This window comes from Chrysochloris asiatica, unplaced genomic scaffold (genome assembly GCF_000296735.1).
Source record: "Chrysochloris asiatica unplaced genomic scaffold, ChrAsi1.0 scaffold00227, whole genome shotgun sequence".
NCBI classification, from domain to species: Eukaryota; Metazoa; Chordata; class Mammalia; order Afrosoricida; family Chrysochloridae; genus Chrysochloris; species Chrysochloris asiatica.
In genome coordinates this window covers 1,453,678-1,480,380 of record NW_006408745.1, presented here as the reverse complement: position 1 = coordinate 1,480,380, position 26,703 = coordinate 1,453,678, and the positions used below count along the sequence as shown (strand labels likewise).

The 26,703-nt window shown below is 36.4% G+C and overlaps 1 protein-coding gene across 8 annotated transcripts in view; it reads right to left on the bottom strand.

Annotated features, from left to right (window-relative positions):
• MEF2C (myocyte enhancer factor 2C) overlaps nucleotides 1-26,494 on the bottom strand; it is a 131,162-nt gene extending 104,668 nt beyond the window's left edge. For 7 of the 8 annotated variants that reach the window (XM_006873179.1, XM_006873183.1, XM_006873184.1 and 4 more), the window contains exon 1: nucleotides 26,375-26,428. In XM_006873179.1, the coding sequence (XP_006873241.1) occupies nucleotides 26,375-26,428 (54 nt within the window). Of the gene's footprint in view, nucleotides 1-26,374 lie in introns of all 8 variants that reach the window. The other variant, XM_006873181.1, reaches the window with a different exon arrangement.
• Nucleotides 26,495-26,703: the final 209 nt, after the last annotated feature.

Genomic DNA, 26,703 nt, shown 5'->3' with positions numbered 1-26,703 from the left:
GAGCAGCTGATGGGTTTGAATCACGGACCTTGTGGTTAGCATCCAGTGCTGATCCTGCAGTGTCACATCAGGACTCTAATACAGTACCAGAGTTTTAAATACTAGCATAAAGGCAGGCACCACCCATCTTATGTTGTCTATTGCTCCAGAACTAACAAGGTATGAGTCAGAAATTGAAATAAGAATTTGAAACTGAGAGAAGGTACATTCATTAAATACAGCTACAAACAATTCAGTTCTGAAGAAATTAGGAAAATCTCATGAACATATAACAAATAGTTCTGTCTATATTTAATAGGCATTGTCTACACACCAAACATTGTGCTAAGCAATACTTATTAAGCACTTCTGTATGTCAGATGTTTGTGCTCGGTGTTGTGGCTTTTATTAAATGCATATCTTCCTTGTTTGTACTGTTTCTTCATGACCAGGGAAAAGAAATCACTTAATTTCCTAAATCTTAAAGAAAATATTCTTTATTTGAAGTGAAATGCATTACTTAGCCAACATCCTTATATTTTCAGTATTATCTAATGACGTGAAATTATATTTTTAATCTAGAGTTGAATGTCCATTAACTTTTTCTAAATTTTTTCTCTAGAATAAGTAAGAAAAATAAAATAAAATATTAATCCACTCAGTCAGAGTTAATATGAAATGAAATTCACCCTATGGGTATTTATTAATGCTAACCGCAAGGTGGACAGTTGACTAACCCACCAGCTGCTCCACAGAAACCCTGTACAAGGTCGCTATGAACTGAAACTAAGTGGCAGGCACTTAACAGTAACAGCAGTCCTCAGTGGATGCTAACTGTGGCACCATGCCCATCCTCCTCTCATTGGGCCCTGACAGGCCCCCATCACGCTGCAAGGATTAACGGCTAACTTTTTCTATCATAACTTTACTTTCACATTCAGATAAAACTTATCCTTCCATCTCTGTAGTATTATGTTGGTGTTGTTAAGTGGTGTTGAGTCGGTTCTGACTCATAACAACCCAGTACAGAGTTTGTGAGGAGCAGCTGGAGGGTTGAACTGCCAACCTTGTGGTTAGCAGTCCAGTTCTTCTCCAACACTACTTCTCTTACACCTGTAGTACTAGGATTCTAACATTACAGAGTTGGCTTATTTGTTGGCCTCTCCTGTTGGCTTTGAGTTCCCTGAAAATCCCATGTAAGGCCTGACGTTGACTCTGACCAGCGGATACATAATGAACATTCACTGAATGAATGGATTAGAGAATGGAAATATTCTATTTTAAAGTCTCAATGTCTCAATATAATTTTCTGCTAAAAGTAGATACTTTTTTTTTTTTAACTTTTCTTTTTGATAATTTAATCTCATAAAATAAGAGATTCTGGCCTTTCTCTCTTTTATAATGATATGAATCTTAAATGAAAGTAATTATGCCATCTCAGAATTTGTAACAGAGAAGTGAAGACAATGTCTGGAGAGAAATGTACATGTGTACAAGCTCTGGACTTCAGGGAGAAGTATTTCAAAAACTTCAGAGAAAAAACTCGTTTTTATTCCTTGACTGGATGACTCATCATGAAGGATGGAAAAGTCTGAAGATAGAAAGTTAATTTTACAATCAAAGGATACAGAGAGAAAGGGGAGGAGGATTTCAAGGGTTTGAGAAGACTGCATTGACTGCATTCATTCAGCAAACAATCATTGAACTTTCAAATGAGTTCAGATTTTCAAAGAACATATAAAATCCTCACACACAATATTATTATTTGTGAATGACTGGTCCAAGTAGGACAATTTATATACAGTTGAAGATCTATGCTTAATGAAACTGAATTAATTGGTCAGCATTAAGTTTAAGGAAAAAGTTTCTAATAAAACGACAAGGAAGTCAATTACTTTGCTTGTTCCAGGAAACATTTTCATGATTGATTTAGATAAAGATATAGTAGACATGGGAGTGCAGTAGCTCCATACTATAAGCACTGGACTCCATACTATAAGCACAGATTCGAGCCTGTCAACCACTCTGTGGGAGAAAAATGAGGCTTGAAGCTCTTGTGAAGAATTATGGGGGAAAAGCCTTGAAAATCCCATATGAGAACAGACTCACTTGATAGCACTAACAACAACAACAACAATAATAGGTGTGCTTGTTATATTTGCATTTAACATGAATTTGGGTAATAAAGCTAATCTAATAGTTGTGTTGTTGTTAAGTGCCATCAAGTTGTTTTTGACTCATACAGGGTGTCCAAGGAGCAGCTGGTGGGTTTGAACTGCCAACCTTGTGGTTAGAAGTCCAGTGTTTAACCTATAGTGCCACACCAGGATATCTAACAGCCGTGCCTATATTAATGTCTCCCACCTCAGGCTAGAAAGCTGGTCACAACTAAAAAGATAAAACAAGCAAAGCAAAAATTTTAAACTTTTTATTGTGAATTGAATGAAGGTTTACAGAGTCTATCATCAGTTTTAAATTCAACAAACCCTTCACTCTGATTCCTCTCAATGATTGCAATCCCCTCCACGTTAACAGTCATTCCACTTTTCCCTGTGGTTATTTCCATTCTGTCCTCCTACCCATTCTGAACTTTGCTTCCGTGAATGTTGCCCTTTTGATCTTGTATGGTTGACCATTTCATGGTGAACATACCTTACTAGTGTTGTTGTCCCCACTAAATACCTCTTGACTTCTTGGCTGAAAGTTGAGTAAGTTCTGTTCCAGACCTGAAGGGTGGCCAACAGCCATAATCTTGGGTTCCACCAGTCTCTTTCTGACCAGCAAGCCCAGTCTTTTTTTTTTTTTTTTTTTTTAATAATGTTGAGTTTTTCCCACATTTTTTCTATCTAGGACCTTCTACTGTGAACCCTTTCAGAGCAGTTGGCAGTGGTAGGCAAGCACCATCTAGTCCCTTCTGGTATCAGGGTCATGGAGACTGAAGTTCACATGTTGTACTAGTTCACTTAACTAATAGGTTCCAAGTGCCTTAAATTTTCTTCATTTTTCTTTCTTCCACACATAGAGAGACCAATAGCTGTACCTTAGATGGCCACTCATGAACTTTAAAAATGCCAGTTGTTAATCACCAAAGTAGGATGTAGAACCTGTCCCCTGAGACTATGGTCTTAAATTCCCAGGCCAAGCAACTTGTTGCCTCAAAGTGTTTCATAAGGCCTAAGACTTTTTACCACTTTGCTCACCATATTCAACTAGGAATAATTTTAAAGTCTCCATTCACATTTCCCAAAACCACGACAGATTCAGGTTTAGATGGAAAATGTGATAAATATTTGAAAAATAAATAAAGTTTTGGTATTCCATATTGTTATTGTGTGCTGTTGAGTAGGTTCCAATTTATAGTGACCTTGTATAGGTTTCTAAGAGTAGCTGATGGGCTTATCCTACAGTGCCACACCAAGGCTCTAATATACCATTGTTGTTGATGTTGTGTTAGGTACTGCCGAGTGGATTTTGACTCATAGCGGCCCTATGAGGTTTCCAAGGAGTAGCTAGTAAGTTTGAACCACTGTCCTTGTTGTTCAAATGAACTTACAGTCCAGTTCTTTATCCCCCAGCACCACAGGAGGACTCCCAAGTATTCCATATTGAGAAATAACTATTATAGTAATCTTTTTGTCAGTCAGAACTATTTCTGGTACTGTATTATGCACTGAAAGCTAGATTTTAAGAAGGTATTGACAAAGTCAGAGCATTTCTAGAATGGCAAACAAGATGACATAAGATTTGGAGAACAATCTTACATGAGGAACCACTGAGGGAATCAGGGACATTTATAAACAGAAAAAATAGACTTAAAAGTTAAATGCTAAACACTTTCAAATGTTGGAGAGTTGTGGACACGTGAAGAGGCAGTTGAGTTTTTCTGTTATTCCCTAGAGCAGAATTAGAAAACTCTGGTGAAAATCAGAGAAGATTCAAAATCAAGTGATTAGAACTGTGCAATAGTGGCCGTGGCCTTATGAAATTGGAATCAACTCATTTCTAAGCCTGTTAAAGAAGAGCTACATGTCAAGAAAGGTGCAGAAGATGCTCCTGAATCAATCAAGAAGTCAGACTAGAGATCTTTAAAAGATGTGTCACAGTTTTCAGATGCTGAGATTGTATGGCTAGGCAGCAGACTTTTAAGTACCAGGGTAGGTACCATTGAAAGGTAACATGGTTTGAAACAGCAACCGTTTCTGCAGTTTCATATTACACCCTCCGTTTCATGTTTTGTTTATTCAATCCCATATAGGTTAGCATCATAACCTCTAATTTTCATATTCAAAAAAATGAAATTGTTTTTGTTGTTGTTATTAAGTGCCATTGAGTCGGTACCAACTCATAGCGACCCTGTATAGGCTTTCCGAGGAGTAGCTGGTGAGCTTGAACCGCTGACCTTGCAGTTCAAAGAATTAACCCACAGCGTCACACCTATGAAAATTCCACTTCCTTTTGTAGTTAGAAGAGATGCAAAATATTGTGAAGAATCTAAGTTGTTGTTGTTATTAGGTGCTGAGTCAGCTCCAACTAATAGAAAACTCTTAAGCTCAGCAAACATTCTCACAATTGTTGTCATCCTTATAACTACTGTTATGCTTGATCCCTACTGCTGCTGCCACTGTGTCAATCCATCTTGCTGTGGGTCTCCTCTTTTTTGTTGACATTCCGTTTTACCAAGCATGATGTCCTTCCTGATAACATGTCTGAAGTATGAGAGACAAAGTCTCGCCGTCTGGCTTCTAAGGAATACTTTGACTATACTTTCTCCAAGGCAGATTTGTTTGTTCTGGTAATCCATGGTTTGTTTGTTTGTTTGTTTTTTTAATATATACACTCTTCTCCAATATCATAATTCAAATGCATCAATTCTTCTACAGTTCTTCACTCATTGTCCAATTTTCATATGCATATGAGACAACTGTGGCTTGGGTCAGGTGCACCTTAGTCTTTGAGCTGATATCTTTGCTCTTGAACACTTTAAAGGGATATTGTGCAGCAGATTCATCTAACGCAATACACAGTTTAATTTCTTACCTGATGATTCCATTAAGTGTTGATCCAAGCAAAATGAAGTCTTTGAAAACTTCAATATTTTCTGCATTTATCATGATGGTATTTACTGCTCCAGTTGTAAAAGTTTTTGTTTACTTTACGTTGAAGTACAGTACATACTGAAGGCTGTGGTCTTTGATCTGCATCAGTATTTTAAGTCCTCTTCACTTTTAGCAAGCAAGGTTGCATCATCCATATGTCACAGGTTGTTTATAAGCCTTCTTCCAATCCTGATTCCATATCCTTCTTCCTATAATCCACAGTCTTAATTTATTTGCTCAGAATACAGAGTAAGTATGGTGAAATAATATAACTCTAGTATATACCTTCCCTGATTTTAAACCATTCAGTAACTCCTTGTTCTGTTTGAACCACTGCTTCTTGATCTATACAGGTTCCTCATGAGCACAACTAAGTTGTCTGGAATACCCATTCTTTGCAATGTTAACCATAGCTTATCATGATCTACACAGCTGAAAACCTTTACATAGTAAATAAAGCAGAAGTATGTATCTTTCTTATAGTCTATGCTTTCAGCCAAGATCCTTGTGAGGTCAGCAGTAATGTCTCTTCTTCCATGTCCTCGTCTGAATCTGGTTTGAGCCTGTGGAAGGGCCTGCCAATGTAGTGTTGCAGCCGCTTTTGAATTATCTTCAGGGAAATTTTATTTGCATATTATAGTAATGATATTGTTGGATAACTTCTCTATTCTGTTGGGTCACTTCTCTTTAAAATGGACACAAATATGGACCTATTCCAATTAGTTGGCCAGGGAGCTGTTTTCCAAATTTTTTTTTTTTTTTTTTTGCATAGATGAGCAAGTACCTCCAATGTTGCATTAGTCTGTTTTGTTGAAATATTTCAATATGTATTCCATCAATTCCTTGAGGCTTGTTTTTAGCCATTGTCTTCAGTACAGCTTGGACATCATGCTTCAGTACTATCAGTTATTGATCATATGCTAGCTCTTGAAATGGTTGAACAGCGACCCTTTCTTTCTGGTAACTCTGTGTATTCCTCCCATCTTCTTTTGAAGTTTCCTACATCATTCAATATTTAGATACAATGACTGTGCATACCTTCCACCATAAAGTCCTTCAATATTGCAGGTCAAAGCTTGAATTTTTTATTCAATTACTTCAGTTTGAGAAATGTTGAGCATGTTCTTTCTTTTTGGTTTTCTAATTGCAGGTCCTTGTACATTTCATTATAATGCTCTGTCTTCTCAAGCTGATGCTTGAAATTTTCTCTTTAGCTCTTTTGCGTCCTCATTTCGTCCATTTGCTTTAGCATCTTTAAAATGTAGAGCAACTTTCAGTCTCTCCTGACATCCATTTTGGTCTTTTTTTTTTTTTTTGTCTTAAAACATCTTATTGAGAATTGAGGGAAGATTTATAGCAAGACCAGTTTTACAATCACCAAATCATATACTTGGTTCAATCGCAATGATTACAATCCCCTGCATGCCACAAAAGTCACTTCACTTCTTCCTTGTGGTTCCTATTTGTATTCCACCCACCTTCCCATTCCTTAACTTTGTCCTTAGGAAAAGGCCACCCTTTCAATTTTGAATGATTGACCATTCCATGATGAACATACCTTACTAGTGTTGTTGCCCTCACATACATCTATCTACTGCTTTGTAGAAAACTGGACTGTGAGGGTGAATTCTTTTTTCCAGACCCGAAGGGTAGTCAAAGGCCATAGTCTTATGTTCCTCCAGTGACTTCTTTTCAGAGCAGTTGGTAATGGGAGTCAAGCACCGTCTTGTTCTTCTGGTCTGAGTCATGTAGACTGGGCTAATCTACTGGAAAAGTTGAATCCAAACATCTTCAGTTTTTCTCACTATTCTTTCTTCTACACATGGAGAGACCAATTGCTGCACCTTAGGAAGGTCACTCATCAGCTTTCAAGATCCCAAATGCTGTTCACCAAAGTAGGATGTACAACATTGTTTTTGGTGGACTGTGTTAGGCCAATTAACCATGGTGTCCCCTGAGACTATGGTCCTGAGCCCTCATGCCCAGTAATTCATTGCTCTAAGTTGTTTCATAATATATAAGACGTTGGGCTGTAGTATCAACAGTGGGTGGCAGTTCAAACTCAACAGTCATTCCTCAGAAAATCTACACAGTGTTGCTGAGTCAAATAGACTCCATGGTACTAAAAACAACAACAGTGCTCAACCACATTCATAGTTATGTTTGCAGAAAAGACAAATACTTATGTAGAGATATCCTCTTTTAAACGTATACATTTGTGAGATATCTAAGTATATATATTTTTTGTTTTTGTTGCTAAGTGCTGTCGAGCTGATTCTGACCCATAGTGACACTGCATAGGGTTTCTAAGGAGTCGCTGGTGAGCTTGAACCACTGACCTTGCAGTTCAAACCAACTTTGCAATCCAGCACATTAACCCACAACACCACACCAGGACTCCACATATATTAAGAGAGGAAGAGTTGGAGATATCAGATGTCTCCAAGTCTTCCTCCCTTGCATATGTTTCTGTGTATTCCATCAGGTGAGTTCCATATATATATGTACATCTCCAAGTCTTCCTCCCTTATCCAATCAGCTTATGTCTCAGTCAATGTTATCGATACACAAAAACTGTCATTCCAAGGTTATATATCTATCACTATTTATGTCTCTACCTTTTAGCCCATGCATACCTCCCTGTGTCTTCATCTATCTTCATCCTTCTTCTGCCACCCTCCCTCTTCTTGTAAAATGCCCTCCCCATTACCCAAGCTAACATGTGTCTACCAGTGAATTACTCTTTTTTCCCTGTCACCCCTAGTAACCATCAACCATCAAGACTGTTTCTTTTAGTATGAAAACCTTTTCCTAAGTTTTTACAATAATGGTCTCACACAATATTTGTCTTTTTGTAATTAACTAACTTTACTCTCTTTCCTGTCTTTTTAATAATCTTTTGCTTTCTTCCTAATGTTCTTGATGTCTTCCCACAACTCTTCTTGTCTTCTATCATAAGTGTTGAATGCATCAAATCTGCTCTTGAAATGGTCTCTCTAAGTCAAGGTCATACTTTAGCTCTTGTGAACTTGTTTTATTTTCTTCAGCGTCAGCCTGAGCTTGCATATGAGCAACTGATGGCTTGTTCCACAGTCTTCCCTGGCCTTGTTTTGGTTGATGACATTGTGTTTTTCTGCTGTGTCTGCCTACAGAGGTAGTCAATTTGATTTTTGTGTATTTCATCTGGTGAGTTCCATGTGTATAGTCATCTAAAGAAGGTATTGGCAATGAAGACGTCATTGGTCTTTCAACATTCTATCATGTAATCTCCAGTATCATTTCTATCACCAAGGCCATATTTCCCAATTACTGATCCTTCTTTGTTTCCAACCTTTGCGTTCCAATCAATAGTAACTATCAAGACATCTTGCTTACATGTTGAATCAATCTCTGAATGAAAACGTTGATAGAATTCTTCAATTTCATCGTCGCTGGCATTAGTGGCTGGTGTGTAAATTTGAGTAACAGTGGTATTAACTAGTATTCCTTGTAAGCCTATGAATATTATCCTATCATGGACAACATTGTATGTCAAGATAGATCTTGAAATGGTTTCTTTTTTTGAGAATGAATGTGATACCATTTATCTTGAATTTTTGTTCCAGGAATAATAAACCATATGTTTGTCAGATTCAAAATAGTCAATATCAGTCCATTTCCACTCACTAAGACCTAGGATATTGATCTTTATGCATTCCATTTCATTTTTTGACAACTTCCAATTTCCTTAGATTCATACTCTGTACATCCCATGTTCTGATTATTAATGGATGTCTGTAGTGATTTCTAACTTTGAGTTGTGCACCATCAGTAAATGAAGGTCCAGAAAACTTTGCTCCATTCATTTTATCATGATCAACTCTACTTTACATTGGCAGCTCTTTCCCAAACCAGAGGAGGTCAACTTCTGGCACTGTATCTGAAAATGCTCCACTTCTAATCATCTGTCTTTCAGTGGCTAAACATTCAGAAGCCGTCCACACATCTATTTCTTCCTAGTCTCCCTTAGTCTGGAAGCTCAGCTGAAACCTGCCTACCATTGGTAACCCTATCATAGTATTTTAAACACTGGTGATATAGCTTCCAGCATCACTGCAACACAAGGCATCACTGTGTGGCAAACTGACAGATAAGTGGTGGAAGATTTGAGTTGAAAACATTAAATGATGTATAGCACTGAAAATGCACAGAAAAATCAAGAGTTCAGAATGATAAAGTAGAATATTCATGTTATTAAGTAGTAATATAGATACTTCATTACTGGGCAATGTGGTTTAGAAAAGGTAACACAGTGGTTAAGTGTGTGACAGATAACCAAAAGGTCAATGGTTTGAACCCATCAGAAGCTCTGTGGAAGAAAGATGTGGCAGTCAACTTCCGTAAAATGTTCAGCCTTGGAAACACTATGGGGCATTTATACTATTTCCTGTTGTTGTTGTTAAGTGTTGTTGAGGTCGGTTCCGATTCACAGGGTTTCTAAGGAGCAGCTGGTAGGTTTGAACAGTCCAGTGCTGATCCACAGAGCCACACCAGCAGTCCTACAAGAGTCAGAATTGACTCAAGGGCAGTGGGCTTGGTTTTTTGATAGTGTAGTAGCATAAAATTTGGAATTGACAAATCTGGGCTCTGCCATTCATAAGCTATGAGTCCTTGGGTAAATTGTTTAACTTACTTGAACTTCTGTTTCCTCACCTGCAAAAGGGAATAGGAAGTATCTTATAGAGCTCTGTGAGAGTTAAACTAATGAGCATGATATAAGTTTGAGTGACTTTTTAAGTGCAAACCTTTAATAGACAAGTAGTATCTTTGCTCATATGTACCAGGTTCAGTCACTTATTGTTATATAATGTAAAGAATGCTCTGCTAAGACCTGTCATCTGTATTACCATTACTTTTTAATGTCTAGATTAAAGAGTTCCTCTCTACTAGACTTTGGATTTTTCTCAAAAGTAGGGGCTATCTTCTGTACATCCTTATAACCTGAAGTACAAGAATGTGTGGCTGAATTATTTGTTGAATGAAGATCTGGCAAGATGGAGGGATGATAACATTATTTTGGAATCCACAATAAATAACTGGGAATAAATTTCTTTGTATGCTCAGTGTATACTAATAAAAAGTTTGATACTGACAGAGAAAAATTCACACCATTACCTTTCTTTTTAGTAATTCACAAAAAAATATTATATTTGGTAAAAAACTGAGTAGGACCACAACTGAACTGGCTCAGGGTTTTTTTTTTTTATATATAAGTATGAATGTTAGTGAAATTGGAACATATTTCTTATCATTGTTTTTAGATTAAGTTACTTAGTGTCTTTTTCTTTCAAAGAAGTTCAAAGAGTGTAAGTTATCTCACTACATTTGACAGTCTTTCTTTGAAGTTATTATTTGCTATAGTTTGTCATCCCCATTTCTCAGATGAATACTGTAAACAAAGACATGAATTGATTTATCCAAGGTCACAAAAATAGTCTCTGACTGAACTATAAACAGAATACATAGATAACTATGTATTTTATGGGCTGAAGTTAAGCATGGCATATATTCAATTAGCTATTTATTGAGCCATCAGCAGGTACTATAGTTTTTAATGGGAGATGAAGAATCATCAGGTTGTTTCGGGGACATTAAACTCCTGTTAAGTGTAATGATATAATTTGGGAACAGATAAGGGTGATGCTTGAACATGATGAACATGACTTCTGTCACTGAACTGTACACGTGATGAATGTTGAAATGGCAAATGTTCTGCTACATAACAGGGGGCTTCAAAAAGTATGAGGAAAAAAATCCTTTCTCTTTTAATTCCATTTTCCACTAACTTTTTGAACACTCCTCATATGTATTTGTGGAGTCTTGGTATGGCACTATAGGATAAGCACTGGACTGCAAGGTCGGTTTGCACCACAGTGCCGACAGTTGAAACTCACGAGCTGCTCCTCCAAAATCCTATACGGGGTTGCTAGGAGTCCAAACCAATTCGATGGCACTTGACAACAATGCATACATTTGCCACAATAATAAATTCTGATGTGTCCAAAGTACTGTATAATACATTTATTGATATAAGGTTCTCTTCCTATTAGACTAAAGAATTAAAATAATACTCAAAGTGAGAACAAGTTGGTTTCTAGGTTCCAACAGAAAACCAAGGCGACTTTTGTGTGGACTATAGCAACCTTACACTAGTCCTCGTGTGGCACTGCCGGTTACTGCAAAGCCATTTGAACTGCATGTGCGGTGGTTCAAGCTCACCAACTGCTCCTCGAAAACCCTATACAGGGTCACTGTGGATTGGAACCGACTCAACAGCACTCAACAATGACAACATAGCAACCTCTGCCCTCGCTCGAGTCATTGCCACTAGCGCTGATGAGAATTATACATGTGCACTAGTGGGCACTGGCTAGTTCTATATTTATGAATGTTTGTTTAAATTGAACAGAATGAGAAGTATTTTGGTTGGTAGCAAATGCAGGTCGGTCTACTTACAGCCAGAATTTTTAAAAGTGGGCCTGTGATTTACACGCAGGCAATGTACATGGCAAGTTCTAAAAACAGAGGATCAGTCCTGCATTATTTCCTAAAGAGCAGGTTAACTTATTTTGACTAGTGTGTAACGAAAAGGGCATTTCATAATGAGACTCCACTCCACACACGTCCGACCCTCCTCCCTTCACCTCTCCCAGTCTCCGTTCCATTCATAAAGTCACCTGAGAAGAAGTTTAACTGCTTTATTAACTGTTAAGAGTCCTTGCACCTTACAGGAAAATGTTCTGAAGAAATTAAATAAGTAATTTAAAAAGAACCACATGTATAAGAATAATTTAGACCCATTTCCCAATAGCTTCAGATGCAAAAGACAACTGTCTCCCCGTCACTAAAGTAAGGCAACTATAATTCTTTCTACGGATCCCAAATATGTCTTTCCAGTAACCAGAATAATTTTGGTCTTATCTGAATTGAACCTTAGTCTACTCAATGAGTGGGAAACATTTTAATGATTTTTTTTTTTTTAAACTAATAATAGTGTCTTTGTTTTGCAGTGTATTTGGGACTAATACAGACAGCTAATTCTCATTTCAAAGTTTTGAGGTTTCATTATTTTTTTTTCTCCAAATGGTATCATGATTAATAATAACCCTCATTCTATGAAAATATTTTAGATCCCCTCCTTCTCATCTCTGACCTAGTTAGGAAACTGGATGACTAATGAGTGATAAGATGGGCAGTTAGCAGACACAAATGTACTCTGTAATCCATGAGCTACAAGGTCTTCCTATGTATTTAAAGGGGTAGGGATGGAGTCAAGAGTCTGCAACGACAATCTCTAATTGGGAAAAAATAAAATAAAAAAGGAAATGCCCTGTTAAATGAGTTTTTTTTTTTTTCTTTTTCTGTCTTATTCCTGACAGTAAGTAATAGTACAACTCTTCTACAGTATTCCTCTTCAATTTTATTTTGTTTAATTCAGTCTGTCATTAAAAGGCTGGTAAGCTTTAGGCTTGATGATTACTCTTGGTGGGAGGAAGCAATGCCACTGCAGACTTGTGTTCTAGACAAGCGTTCCTTTATCCAATGATGGGGTCTGCCACCATAAATGAAAGGCTCTTTAAAGAGCAGTGAGGGACTCTTTTAAGCCGACTGCTACCATGTGCTTGTAACCCTCCAGCATAACTTGAGAGGATGAGACAGCAGTGTGTTCTACTGCAAAGAGGACTATTGTCCTTGTTAGCCTCAAGCAAATTGAGCCTCGTTTCACTGAAATGTGGTAGCATTTCCAAAGAGCAGGGTTTTCAAGCAGTCACTACTAAAATTCCAAACATGATAAAAGAATTAAAATGAAGGGTTTAGAGTTTAGGATTTAGAACTTTCTCTAGCCCTACCCCTACCCTAAATCAACACCCCAAACCCCTAAACAGAGTGTTAAGTCTTGTGCACTGCACACTATTTGGAGGAAAAGATAATAAACCTTGGGTTAGACCACAAATTGAATAAATTAATGGATATTAATGAACTCTAGTGTTTATTAGCAAGCTCACAGGATCTGGGTTTTGAAATTCTGACAGCTGACTTCTTGATATATTTGCCTATAAGAAAAGAGGGAAGGTGAAGGGTGTAAATTATTAGATTTGTTAGGAATTGAAATACGTTTAATGTGACCTGATTTTAAGCCAAGAAAACGTTTCAGAGGTTAAAAAGAAAAGACTAACACAAAATGCTTTTAATTTTTTTTTTTTTTTTTTGTAATGTGCTGTACAGGTATGTTTGATTTGTTACAGTGCTAAGTTATACCCTAAATCCAGTCAGTAACAGAGCCATGAAATAAGTATCTCTGTTTATCTACACCTCATAAGCATAAAATGTGTAATTTGAATCTGAGATGAAACAAATAAACTAGACTTAGATTTTTGGGGCAAAAACATGTTTACTAGTTCAACAAAGCCAAAATGTACCTAAGGTAAAGGTCAAAGAATACTTCATTCCCTGCTGAGCAAATGCTCAGGAAGCACATTTGTCTACGTTTCCTATCATAACAGGAAGAGTGTAACTTCTTCCTTTCCACAATGGGCTCAGTTTTACCTCCTAACTCCAATATTTTCTCCCTCAGGGCCTTCCAAATCAATCCTTGCAAGACAGAAGGCAGGAGGCTGTCTCTGTTGTAGTTTCCAAACACTTACATTTGTTGAAATGTTATTTAAATGTTAGTGATTTCTGAAGCTAAACTGTTCCAATTTAAAATTAAATGTCAAACTTCCAAACATTTAGATTGGTTCTCCTATTCCTATCAATGGTCCAACATATTTTAAAAGAAACACAAGCATATATTATATATTATGGAATTATAATTTATTTCAACGGAATCATATAATTAATGCTATTTAATTTCATGCCAATGCTACCATTCTTAGAATAAAAATATTTCCAAATTGTCTTCAATAAAAGTATGCTAGAATGCAAACTTTAAAAATACTTTTATCATGGCAATTTTTGAAGAAAAGGAGTCCATTTTAAATGAAAAATTATAATGCTAAAGGAAGTCAAGAATGAAAAGGACATGGCTTTTGAGGTAATTAGCAATATGTTCTTTAATCTACAGTTTGGAAGAAACCTCTTGGTTTATGTGGTCTATTTATAATGTCATTATTTTTAGTTTTGGTTTCTCAGTAATACAATGTCACACATAGTTTGTGCTTTTGCAAAGCAAAAAGTGACTTGTAGCAAACCAAATGGTGTGTGCATGCATTAAAAAAGGTTAAAGGAGTCATTCTGTGTCAACTTTCTACATAAAGTATTTGAAATACAAAACATAAAAGTGTCAGAACTTTTTTTAAAATTACACTTCTAAGTAAAAATTGTATGAGATATACAAATCAGGAATGCAACATGAAATAAAAAAAAAGCAAACTTAAAAGCCCTCAGGTTCAATGAAGACTTGATTTTTCAAATTGATAAAACAGTGATCAAATGCTAGAGGAGAATGATCCTTTTCCTTGTGAAAATTTTGGCCTCTTGGATTTCCTATCAAAGGAAAGCTAATGAATGAGTTTGATGGCAGTGGGGACAATACCTTTCTGACCGCAAATAAACAGATTTAGCTGACAGAAATATAAAAGTAATGAGTGTATGGAATAAAGTTAAGTGTGTGGTGCACTATTGGCATGAATAAACTATATAGCAGGGAGACCATTTGTAAACTGTTTACAAATTGCTAGGAATGGAATAGAAATGAATGACCTGATGTCATTAACGTCAAATGCATATCTGAGCACTCTGGCTACTTCTTTGACCTGGAAATTCATGAAAGCGTACCATATACCATTTTTTTTTTCTTGGTTTCTTTTTTTTTAATCTCTTCAATCACAAGTAATTCAATTCTTTGAATAAGAACTTCTCCCCTTGGTGATTTAAAGATTAATGAAAGAATGACTTAACTTATAGGCATGGGAAACTTTTAAGTAGGCATTCATATTATGCATCCATATAACCTATAATTCAATGCTAAGCTATACTATGTTCTAGTATATTACTATAATATGCCCTCATTTTATTGATATAATATGAATTTAATAAAAAGTTTAATATCAGTTCAAGGGAGGCAGCCAGCTATTAATTTAGGATACTGAAAAACAGGCCTAATAATCACCATTATGAGGTATTTACAAACTTAGAAAATAAACACCTTTGTACTGATTGATATTTTATTCACTTGATTTGAAACAAAATTTCAGATACTCCTTGATTAACATGGATAACTCATCTATACTAGTTAAGATGAAATTTCCTATCAAATAATATATGCTTGTTTGTCATGCAGACAAAATATCAAGTCTGAAATTCTGTTTGTGAAGATGATAAAGAATATGCATTTTGAAAATAGGACTGCATCACTGTTTCATGGTTCAGTTTTCATATCATTTTCTTGAAGCAATTTGTATTTCAAAATTATTATATATGTCTAATTGTGCAAATTAGACATATATAATAATCTGTGTGTTTCAACAAACCTCTTTAAAGTTCTAAAATGCAAAGATGTCACTTTGAAGACTAAGATGTGCCTGACTCAAGCCTTGGCATTATTAATCTACTCATATTTATGAGGAAGATGGACAATGAAAAAGGAAGATGTAAGATGAAATGAATCATCTGAATTATGGTGTTTGGCACAGACTACTGATTACACCATGGATTTCCAGAAGAAGCACAATCAGAATGTTCCGCAGAAAGACATATGGCAAGACTGCATCTCATATACTTTATACATGTTATCAGAAGGTACCAGTCATGCTCGGTAAAATACACACTGCTTGGTAAAGTAGAGGGTCAACGAAAAAGGAAGACCCTCAATAAGAGGGCTGACACAGCTGCAACAATGGACTCAAATATAGCACTGAATGTGAGAATGGCCCAGGACCGGGCAGTGCTTTGCTCTTTTGTACACAGGGTTGCTGTGAGGAAGAACTGATTTACTTCCATGTATGGTGTGGCACGGAGTCCTGGTGTGGTGCTGTGGTCTATTGCGTCAGACTGCAAAGTTGTTTGAACTGCAAGGTTGGTGGTTCAAGCTCACCAGTTTCTCCTATGCAGGAAACCCTATGCAGGGTTGCTATGGGTCGGAATCAACTCAATGGCACTTAACAATAACAAATGGTGTGGCACTGTAGGATAAGCACCTGACTACTAACCACACAGTCAGTGGTTCAAACCTACCAGTTACTCCTTGGAAACCTGAAACAGGATTGTTATGACATGTATGTTATGACATGTATTTAGCATTTAAAACCAAAATCTATCTCAATTCCAACAAATTTTGTGTTAAGCTGTTAAGTTGGTTCTGATTCATGTTGTTGTTAAGTGCCGTAGAATTGGTTCTGACCCATAGCACCCTGTACAGGGTTTCCGAGGCTATAACTCTTTATGGGAGCAGAACGCCTCATCTTTCTCCCGCGGAGCGGCTGGTAGTTTCGAACTGCTGGCCTTAAGATTCGCAGCCCGATTCATAACCACTACGCTACCAGATTCATAGTGACCCTGTATAAAGTTCCCAAGGAGAGAAGGTGGGTTTGAACAGCCAACCTTGAGGGCAGTAGTCCAATGCTTATCTTATAGCACCATACTACGACTCCATGTTGTTAGGATGTAAATCCCAAATTTATAATTGCAATTAGCTCTTATTTACTGATATTCTGAATGTTAATTTTAGAACGATTCCATTAAAATTTTAGCTAAAATTCAAGGAAGAACCTAAAACAGTGAATAACAGGATATATGAATGAATAAATTGTTTTCTTTTTAAAATATTATGGAGGGGATCACACATCTTTTATTTTTTCAGTTTAGTTAATAAAATATCAGATTTTGTTTAAAGACATCATTATGTAGAAACTGTCAGCGGCTGCATCTATACTGAACAGAACTTCTCTAGCTTTGTTTTTCCTAGCCCATTTCAAAGAAATGAGATAGCAATGTAAAACAAGAGTGAAAATTAGAAAATTTTAACAGTTATGAATCCTGAATTTCTTTGAGTCATAAGGGAATTCTTCTATTAACAGGAGCATGTTGCTAATTGTCTTTAATTTGTGCTCCAGTTATTGCACTGATAATTACATGAAATTTTGTTTTCGGGAAAAAAACATTAGTGTTCTACATTTGATGGAAGAAAATAACTTAAGGCATTTAAACATCTTTATTGCTTAACTTTACTATATTTTAGATGTTTTCAGCAAGTTTTTCTTTTTCTGTACAGCTAATTACGTATTTAAATGTTTTAATTTAACAAGTCATAGAAATTAATTTTTAGTTTACCTTTCTTGTATTTTTCAAAGAAGAAAGCTGAAATTTTAAAATACAATTGATCTAGGCTAAGCATGCCTAATCTTTCTATTTCTTTCTAATTGAAATAACAGATTTTGAAATATATTCTGTTTGTACAAACAGTCACATGAAGAACAGAACTCATTTATAAATATGGTTGTTTTATAAGGATAATCTAAAAATAGCAACATAGGAAAGAGTGTAAGATTGTTGTTGTTAAGTGCAGTTGAGTCAGTTCCGACTTATAGTGACCCTGTATAGGGCTTCTGAGGAGCAGCTGATGGGTTTGAACCACCACCTTGTGGTTAGCAGTCAAGTGCTTATCCTACCATGCAACATTGTGAAAATGTTTAAAGTGTAAAAACAAGAAAATGCAGATGGAGAAATTAAAATTGAACATTAGAATAAACTGGAGGCAGATGTGATAAAACGGTGATTAATTCAAAGTAAGTTTTCAGGAACATAGATTTGAAGATAAGTCCTAGACCACAGAGCTTTAGAATATTCCTTCTTCCCACCCTTGTCATGCACTCTGTCTGGCCTGTAATATGTTTCATGCAATCTTTTCTTGCTGCCCATAAACTATCCTGTTATCAGCCTTCTTTCATTGTGGTATTTTTCTCTAGCTCCCCCGCTGGCTTCTGAAAGATCCTTAGTGTTCTTGCTCTAATCTATTCCACTCCTCTATTCTTCTCTCCATATACCTTTTCAAGGTAAAATCTTCCTGAAGTGAAGAACCATTCTTCAATGAATTCTATATAATACAGGAGTTGCTTTAATGAAAATCAGATTAAGCAAAATAGCTAATAGTTCAAAGAACATGATTCTTCAAAGAAATATTTGTTAAACATTATTGAGCTATTACTTTGTGCCAGACACTTTGCATTTATAGTCTCATAATTATCTCAATGACCTAACATTGTTAATAAGTGTCATTTAGTAGGTTCCAAAGGAGCTCTGGTAGTGTAGTGGTTACGAATTGGGCTGCTAACCTCAAGGTCGGCAGTTCGAAACTACCAGCTATTCCACGGGAGAAAGATGAGGCTTTCTGCTCCCATAAAGATTTACAGCCTTGGAAACCCTGTACCGGGTCACTAAGAGTCGGAACCGACTCCACGGTACTTAACAACAACAACAAGTAGATTCCAAATTCCAGTAATCCTGTAGAGGGTTTCTAAGGAGCAGCAGGTACTTTTTTTTTGGCAGGTATTATTGTTAAATCTTCAACTGTACCCATGAGGGAACCGACACTCAGAAGATTAAGTAATTTTCTGGAGGTTATATGTTATTAGGTGTTGTGGAGTTAGTTCCGACTCATAATGATCCCACATAGGGTTTCTGAGGCTGTAAATCTTTACAGGAGCAGAAAACCTCATCTTTTTCCTATGAGTGGCTGGTGGGTCTGAACTGCTGACTTTGTGGCTCTCATTCCAGTGCTTATCCTACAATCCCACCAAAGGTCCTGCAGATTATAATAGTTAGTGGCAAAACTGGGATCAGAACCAGGTTTATTTCACTTTAAAAATCATGGTCTTAAACTCCTACGTTATACTGGATACAACGTGACAATTACGAAAGTATGGGCTTATTTATCTGGAAGATTTGGACTCAAATCTTCGTGACTTTCTAGGATTAATTGTATAATGTTGGGTGAGTTACATAGAATGTAGGAAGTCCCTTGCCAAGACCTGGGACCTGCCTAGTTTCTGATCTTTTTTCTCATCTTTCTAATGTCACAATTTCCACCAGTCACAATTTTCACTGGCCTTCCTTCAATAGCTCAGCCAACCCCATTCCTATGCGAAGGAGCTTTAGGTTGCTCTTACCTGCCTAACTTTGAGATTCAAATTTTAGCTCTCAGTTTAAACAGCACTTCTTCATGGAAGCCTTATTCTTACCTTCAATTTAATAAGTCACCTTCTGTTATTAAAAAAAAAAAAAAGTATATCTGAGGTGATACAAATGGTTTGTTCTTATTACTAGACTGAAGCTTGGCAGCCCCACCACATCCAGTGGCACCAAAGAAAAAATGCGTAGTGGCTGCTTTTGTAAAGATTGTTGCTGTTGTTAAGTGCTCTGAAGTCAGTTCTGATTTATAGGGTTTCTCAGGAACAGCTGGTGGGTTTAAACTGCCAACCATGTAGTAAGCAGTCCAGTACTTATCCTATAATGACACATTACAGCCAAGAAAACCTTATGGAGCAGTTCTACTCTCTTACATATAGAATCACCTGGAAGCAAAATTGAAAACAGGTCTGATTATGTTGTTGTTGTTGTTACTGCTGTTATCGAGTCACAGAATTTTGATATTTTCATTTAAATCATGTATGAACACATTTTTGTCTACTATTGCATGCTCCATGTCTGTTTTATTCAGATCAGGTGTTCACAATGACTTACAGGCAAAATTCAGAATAAAGTTTTACTGGAACATAGCCCTATTCCTACAAGTACATACATGTTGTTCATAGCGGCCGTCACACTACAGTGGCAGAGATGAATAGCAACAGAAAGGTCAAAAATATTTCCTATCTGACCTTTTACAGAAAAGAATTGCTGGACTTCTTAAACAGATGATCGACACTGAACATTCATTAGGCACATAACAGTTGAGCAATATTTGGTGATTTAATAAGTAAAATAATTGTTGTTGGTGGTGGTAGGTACCATCGAGTCAGAACCTACTCACAGCGACCTTATGCACAGCAGAACAAAACACTGCCCGATCCTGGGCCAACCTCACTATCTTTGACACACTTGAGCCCATTGATGCTTCCGCTCTGCCAATCCATCTCACTGGGTGTCTTCCTCTTTTTCTCTGACCCTCCACCCCTAACAAACATGATATCCTTCTCCAGCGACTGGTCCCTCCTGACAATATGTCCGAAATATGAGAGGCGAAGTTTGATCATCCTGGTCTCCAAGGAGCACTCTGGCTGCACTTCTTTCAACACAGATCTGTTGGTTCTTTTGGCAGCCCATGGCACTTTCAATATTCTCCTCTAACACCATAACTCAAAATCATCAATTCTTCTATGATCTTCCTATTCACTGTCCAGCTATGGCATGCATATAAGGTTATTGAAAATACCATGGCTTGGGTCTGCACCTTAGTCTTCAAGCTGAAATCTCTGCTCTTCAACACTTTAAAAAGGTTGTGTGCAGCAGATTTGCCTAAAGTAATATGTCATTTGATTTTTCTCCGTTACTAATAATGTTGGTTATTGGTCCAGTGGTGAGGATTTTTGTTTTCTTTACATTGAGATGTAATCCATACTGAAGGCTGTGCGCTTTGATCTTCAGGAAATATTTTAAGTCCTCTTCACTTTCAGGTGAAGAAGGTTGTATGATCTGCAGATCACAGGTTGTTAATGTGTCTTCCTCCAATCCTGATGCCACGTTTTTTCATATATACCAGTTTCTCAGATTATTTTCTCAGCATACAGGTTGAATAAGGATGGTGAAAGAAGACAACCAACCCTGTCGCACAACTTTCTTAATTTAGACCATTCAGTGTTCCCATGTTCTGTTCGAATAACTGCTTCTTGGTCCATACATAGATTCCTCATGAGCACAATTAAGTGTTCCAGAATACTCATACTTTGCAATATTGTCCATAGCTTGTCATGATCCACACAATTGAAAGCCTTTGCATAGTCAATAAAGTACAGGTAAACATCTTTTTGGTATTCTCTATTTTCAACAAAGATCCATCAGACATCAGCAATGATATTCCTCGTTCCCCAGCCTCTTCTGAATTCAGCTTGAACCTCTGGAAGCTTTCTGTCAATGTATGCTTGTAGTCATTTCTGTATTACTTTTAGTAAAACTTTACTCGCTTGAGATATCAAAGATATCATCCAATGATTTCCGCATTCCATTGGGTCACCTCTCTTTGGAATGGGCACAAATATGGATCTCTTCTAGTCGGTCGGTCAGATAGTTGTCTTCCAAATTTCTTGGCAGAGATGTATGACTGCCTTCTGTGCCGCCTCCAAGATTTCAAATTTATTCCTTTAATTCCTGGTGCCTTGTTCTTTGCTAATTCCTTCAATGCACTTTGGACTTCTTCCTTCAGTATCATTGGTTCTGGATCATATGCTACCTCTTGAAACGGTTGAACATTAAACATTTGCTTTTGGTACAGTGACTCTGTGTATTCCTTCCATCTTCTTTTGGTGCTTTCTGCAACATTCAATAATTTGCCCAGAGAATCTTTCAATAACGAAAGTCAAGGCTTGAAGTTTTTCTTGGGTCCCCCAGCTTAAGAAATGCTGAGTGTGTTCTTCTGTTTTGGTTTTCTGACTCCCAATCTTTGCACATTTTGTTGTAATATTTGGCTTTAGCTTCTCAAGTTGATCTTTGAAATTTTCTGTTCAGCTCTTGTACCTCCTCATTTCTTTATTTGCTTAAGCAGCTCTACAATGGAGAGCAAGTTTCATTGTCGCTTCTGATATCAATTTTGACCTTTTCCTTCTTTCTTGTCTTCTTAATGACTTTTTGCTTTTTACTTGTATGTTTTTGATGTCATCCCACAACTCTTCTGGTCTTTAGTGTTTAATGTATCAAATCTGTTCTTCAGATGATCTCTCTAAATTCAGGTGGGATATATTCAGAGTAATATTTTTGACAACTTCCAATTTTCCTAGATTCACACGTCATACATTCCATGTTGCAATTATTAATGGATGTTTACAGCTGTTTGTCTTCATTTTGAGTTGCGCCCCATCAGCAAATGAAGGTCCTGAGGGCTTTACTCCATTCGCTTCATCACGGTCAACTCTACTCTGAGGAGGCAGCTCTTCCCCAGGCATATTTTGAGTGCCTTCCAACCTGAGGGACTCATTTTCCGGCACTGTATCTGACAGTATTTCTCTGCTAGTCATAAGGTTTTCAGTGACTAAATATTCGGAAGTAGTTAATCACTCCCTCTTCCTAGTCTGTCTTTGTCTGGAAGCAGTTCTGAAACTTGTCCACCATGGGTGACCCTGCTGGTGTTTAAAATACCGGTGGCATAGCTTTCAGAATCACAACAACTCACAAGCCACCGCTGTATGACAAACTGACAGACGTGTGGTAGAGTAAAATAATTATTCAGTATTAAATATGGGAACAAGAAGAAAGATGAGGCTTTCTGCTCCCACAAAGATTTAAATTCTCAGGAACCCTATATAGGAATGATATGAGTTCAAACTGAATTGATGGTCTAAACAATAGCAATAAGGATTAAGTGGAATGACACATGTACTTCTTGGCACATAATTGACATATGTTCATTAAATGGTAACTACTTTCAGTCAGTTATCTAAAAATTTATGTAGCACACCTTGTTATTTCATTATTTAAATTATTTTCATATGCTAGCTTAAGAATTTTTTTACATTAGAATTGAGAAACAGTGTTGATGAACATAGTAACTCCAAATTGTTTTTTAAAATAAAAAGGTGTTTGTTTATATCCTCTCCTGAATATTTTATTTATACAATAGGAGTTTCTCAATTTCAGTCGTCCCTAATTTCCACTATAAAAGATATTTTAACAACAACAACTGCATTGCCAGTGAGTTGATACTGACTCACAGCGACCCTATAGGGTTTCGAGACTGTAAATCTTTATGTGAGCAGGTAGCCTCATCCTTCTCCTCTGACCTTGGGTTAATCCAACATCTAACCCAATTCAATTTGAACACTTGGTCAATTTTTCAATAATTTTATTTTTTTTAATGATAAACATCTTTTCACATGAGCTCTGTAATATTTCATTCCACATTTTAAGTCTGTACTTCTTACTATGGTAAAGACATACGCAATTTTGTGTACAGACAAACAGACATTTGTAATTGGTCCTGGTGTGGTGCTGTATGATAAGCATTAGACTGCTAACTGCAAAATTGGTGGTTCAAGCCCATCACTCGCTTCTCATAAAACCTATACAGGGTTACTATGAGTTGGAACCAACTTGATGGCAATTAACATAGTGCCATCTTTTCCTACTTCTAAGAAAAGATGACGGAGAGTATTTATGTGAGGGTCTACTGGAGAGTCTACTGGGGACAGCTTCAGAAAGAATAACATTGGTAACATTTCTTTCCAGCATTTGAACACTTCACCAAAAGGAGACCCAGGTTATGGATGTCCTCAGACTTAACATGAAATACTGTCGCAGATTTACTGGTCTTGATGATGAAAGTCATGTATATCTTCTAGGTTCTCTCTAAAATGGCTCTTCTGATGACTCTCATATTCAGCTATGATGAATATTTACATACAAGATGTTTCTTAAAATGTTCAATAGCCATCTAAAACAATTACTGAAATATACATCAAACAAGAAAGTTTTCATTTTTACTAACTTCATTTAAGAAAACTGAATTCAAGGTATTAGTATAGCTACATAAATAGTAAAGAATAAATAAATCCTAAATTTTATGAACTCAAAGAATCGTTCCAGAGTTTAAAAAATACATATATTAACAAAATTATATGGAATATTTGTTTTTCTTTCTTAAAGTCATTATGACTCCCAATATGAACAAGAATAACAGCAATTGTACATAGAAATGCATTTAAATCAAGAAAAGATGTTCAATTACTAGTTCCAAAGTATGGTGTTAAAATTCTTATATCCATATGTGACTTCTCTGTTTTTTATAGAGCATAAAGAAAGCTCACAAATTCAACCCACAATACTTCTCTTCTCTCTTTGTAAGTGAAAAGAAGATTCAATGAATCTTATGAACCTAAAAATTAACTTGCATACTTAATGGAATGCTAAGTACTAATTCAAAATAAATTGTGGCTGTACCAAAAGGTTGTAATCTAAATAACAAGATCTGAACAATGATACATAATGTTCAATATTTCAGACTTAATTTCAATTTCAAGTTACAGGCCAATTTATTGACAGAACCGTTGCTTTTTTACTTGACCCACAGCCATAAGCAACGAGTAGAGAAAAACAGTGAAGGACATCATCATAAATCTTAGCACTATTTATCCTCTAGCTCAATTTTTACCTAAAATATTTCAAGTTATGCACACCTTAAAATATGAAATAATTTAAAGAAACATTAACTTGAAAACTGAGTAAAATGTTTACTTTGTAATGGCATATGGATTTAATAATAATTTCTATCCTTACTGTGGGGTAATGCATCAGACTGCAAAGTAATTTGAACTGCAAGGTTGGTGGTTCAAGCTCACCAGCAGCTCCTTGGAAACCCTATGCAGGGTTGCTAGGGTTTGGAATCTACTTGATGGCACTAACAACAACAACTCATTATAATTCACACATACAGCAGCTTTAATTTTTTTTTACAAAACCTAATCAGTTCTAGTCTCACTTGCATGTCCAAGAAGATAAAAGATGCAAGGTAGATAGAGTGCCTTTACTTGAGGGGAAATATAATTTTGGGGATGTTCCCAAGGCTGTCTCTCGTCTTAGTTTTCCCCAGTGCAAATGGGCAATAGGCAAAACACTCCTCTTTCACTATGAAAGTCTATTATTCTGCAGCTTCCTATATCCATATGTAAGGGTTGGGATCCAGAGAACCCATCACACTGTAATTTCTCCCAAGGATCATTATTTTAAATTTAGCATTAAGATGCTTACGAAAATCACCCAGCTATTCTTATATCATTTGATTAAATCCATTTACCTCAAGTGTCAAGCAAAATAGCCAAATTGTATAGCCTTTAAAGCTGAATAGTGTTTGGATATGCAAACTTTTCTTGCAGATGAACTGTATCATACAGACATTATCATTAAAGTTCTAGAGAAAAAAAAATCTTTGTCTGCTGTTGTTGTTGTTAAGTGCAATAGAGTCAGTTCTAACTAAGTAATCTCATAAATGACCCTGTGTAGGATTTCCAAGGGGCAGCTGGTGGGTTTGAACTGCCAACCTCAGGTTAGCAGTCCAATGCTTGTACTACATCTATGTTTACAAATTCAAAGTTTCCAAAAAATGGCATTAATTCACTAACAGTTCTTGCCTTTTTGTTCTAAGTTACTAATATGTTGTGTGGGTTTGTTGTTGTCATCAGCACGGTATTAAATTGTTTTTGATGTATTTCCGAGTCTCTCATTATGTGAATAGAATGAAAGCCATTTTTATATGGAATATTTGGTCCATATTATTAACCTTTAATGGATGACCACAAAAAATCTAGCTCCCATGAATATAAGAATATCTTTGATGATGCATGCAAGATAGCAATTTTATGCTTATTATTAAGCGACTCATGTTTACAAAGGAGCTCTGGTAGCGTAGTGGTTACGAATCGGGCTGCTAACCTTAGGGTCAGCAGTTCGAAACTACCAGCTATTCCGCGGGAGAAAGATGAGGCTTTCTTCTACTCCTGTAAAGATTTACAGCCTCAGAAACCCTGTACAGGGTCGATATAAGTCGGAACCAACTCCACGGCACATAACAACAACAACAACATGTTATACAAGTATGTTGTTTGCTATTGTTAAGTGCTGTCGAGTCGGTTCTGAATCATTGCAATGCTGTATAGGTTTTCTAAGGAGTGGCTAGTGGGTTTGAATCACCAAGTCCAGTGCTTATCCAACTGTGCCACATCAAGACTCATGTTGAAGCAAAAAGCAAATAGCTTTATGTGCCGTATTTCTAACATGTAAACTATATAAAAGACAAAGTTATATTTGCTATTTTATATATAAGAGAATATTGGCACTTTGCAGTCCAGCGCATTAACCCATAGCTCCGCACACAAGGTCGGCAGTTCAAATTTACCAGACACTCCTCAGAAACCCTACACAGGGTGGCTATCAGCCAGAACTGACTCAATGACACTTAACAACAACAACTGGCACTTAAACTGACCACATTTATTTCATTAAAACTTCTCTTAATTTCAATAGCTATTTATAAATTCAAAATGTTTTCATTATCAACCTATTTGAGGAAACTGTAATAGTCTACATAAATCATGATACAAAGAAAAGTCTTCCCTACTCACCTGTCTGTTACGTTCATCCATAATCCTTGTAATCTGAATCTTTTTTCTCCCCATAGTCCCCGTTTTTCTTCTCTCTCTCGTCCCTGAAATTATGTATTTTTTCCTTCCTTTTCTTTCTCTTTCCTGTTTCCTCCAAACAAATCTCCTTCTTCAGCACTTGCACAGCTCAGTTCCCAAATTCCTGCATTCGTTCCTGTGAAACAAAAATGAAAACATTAAAAATCAGTATAACAGCAAACCAATTTCATAAGAAACACCACATTCTAGCATTAGAAAGGAAATAAACTATATGGAAGTAAACCAATAAAATGAATGAAAATAAGTGTTTA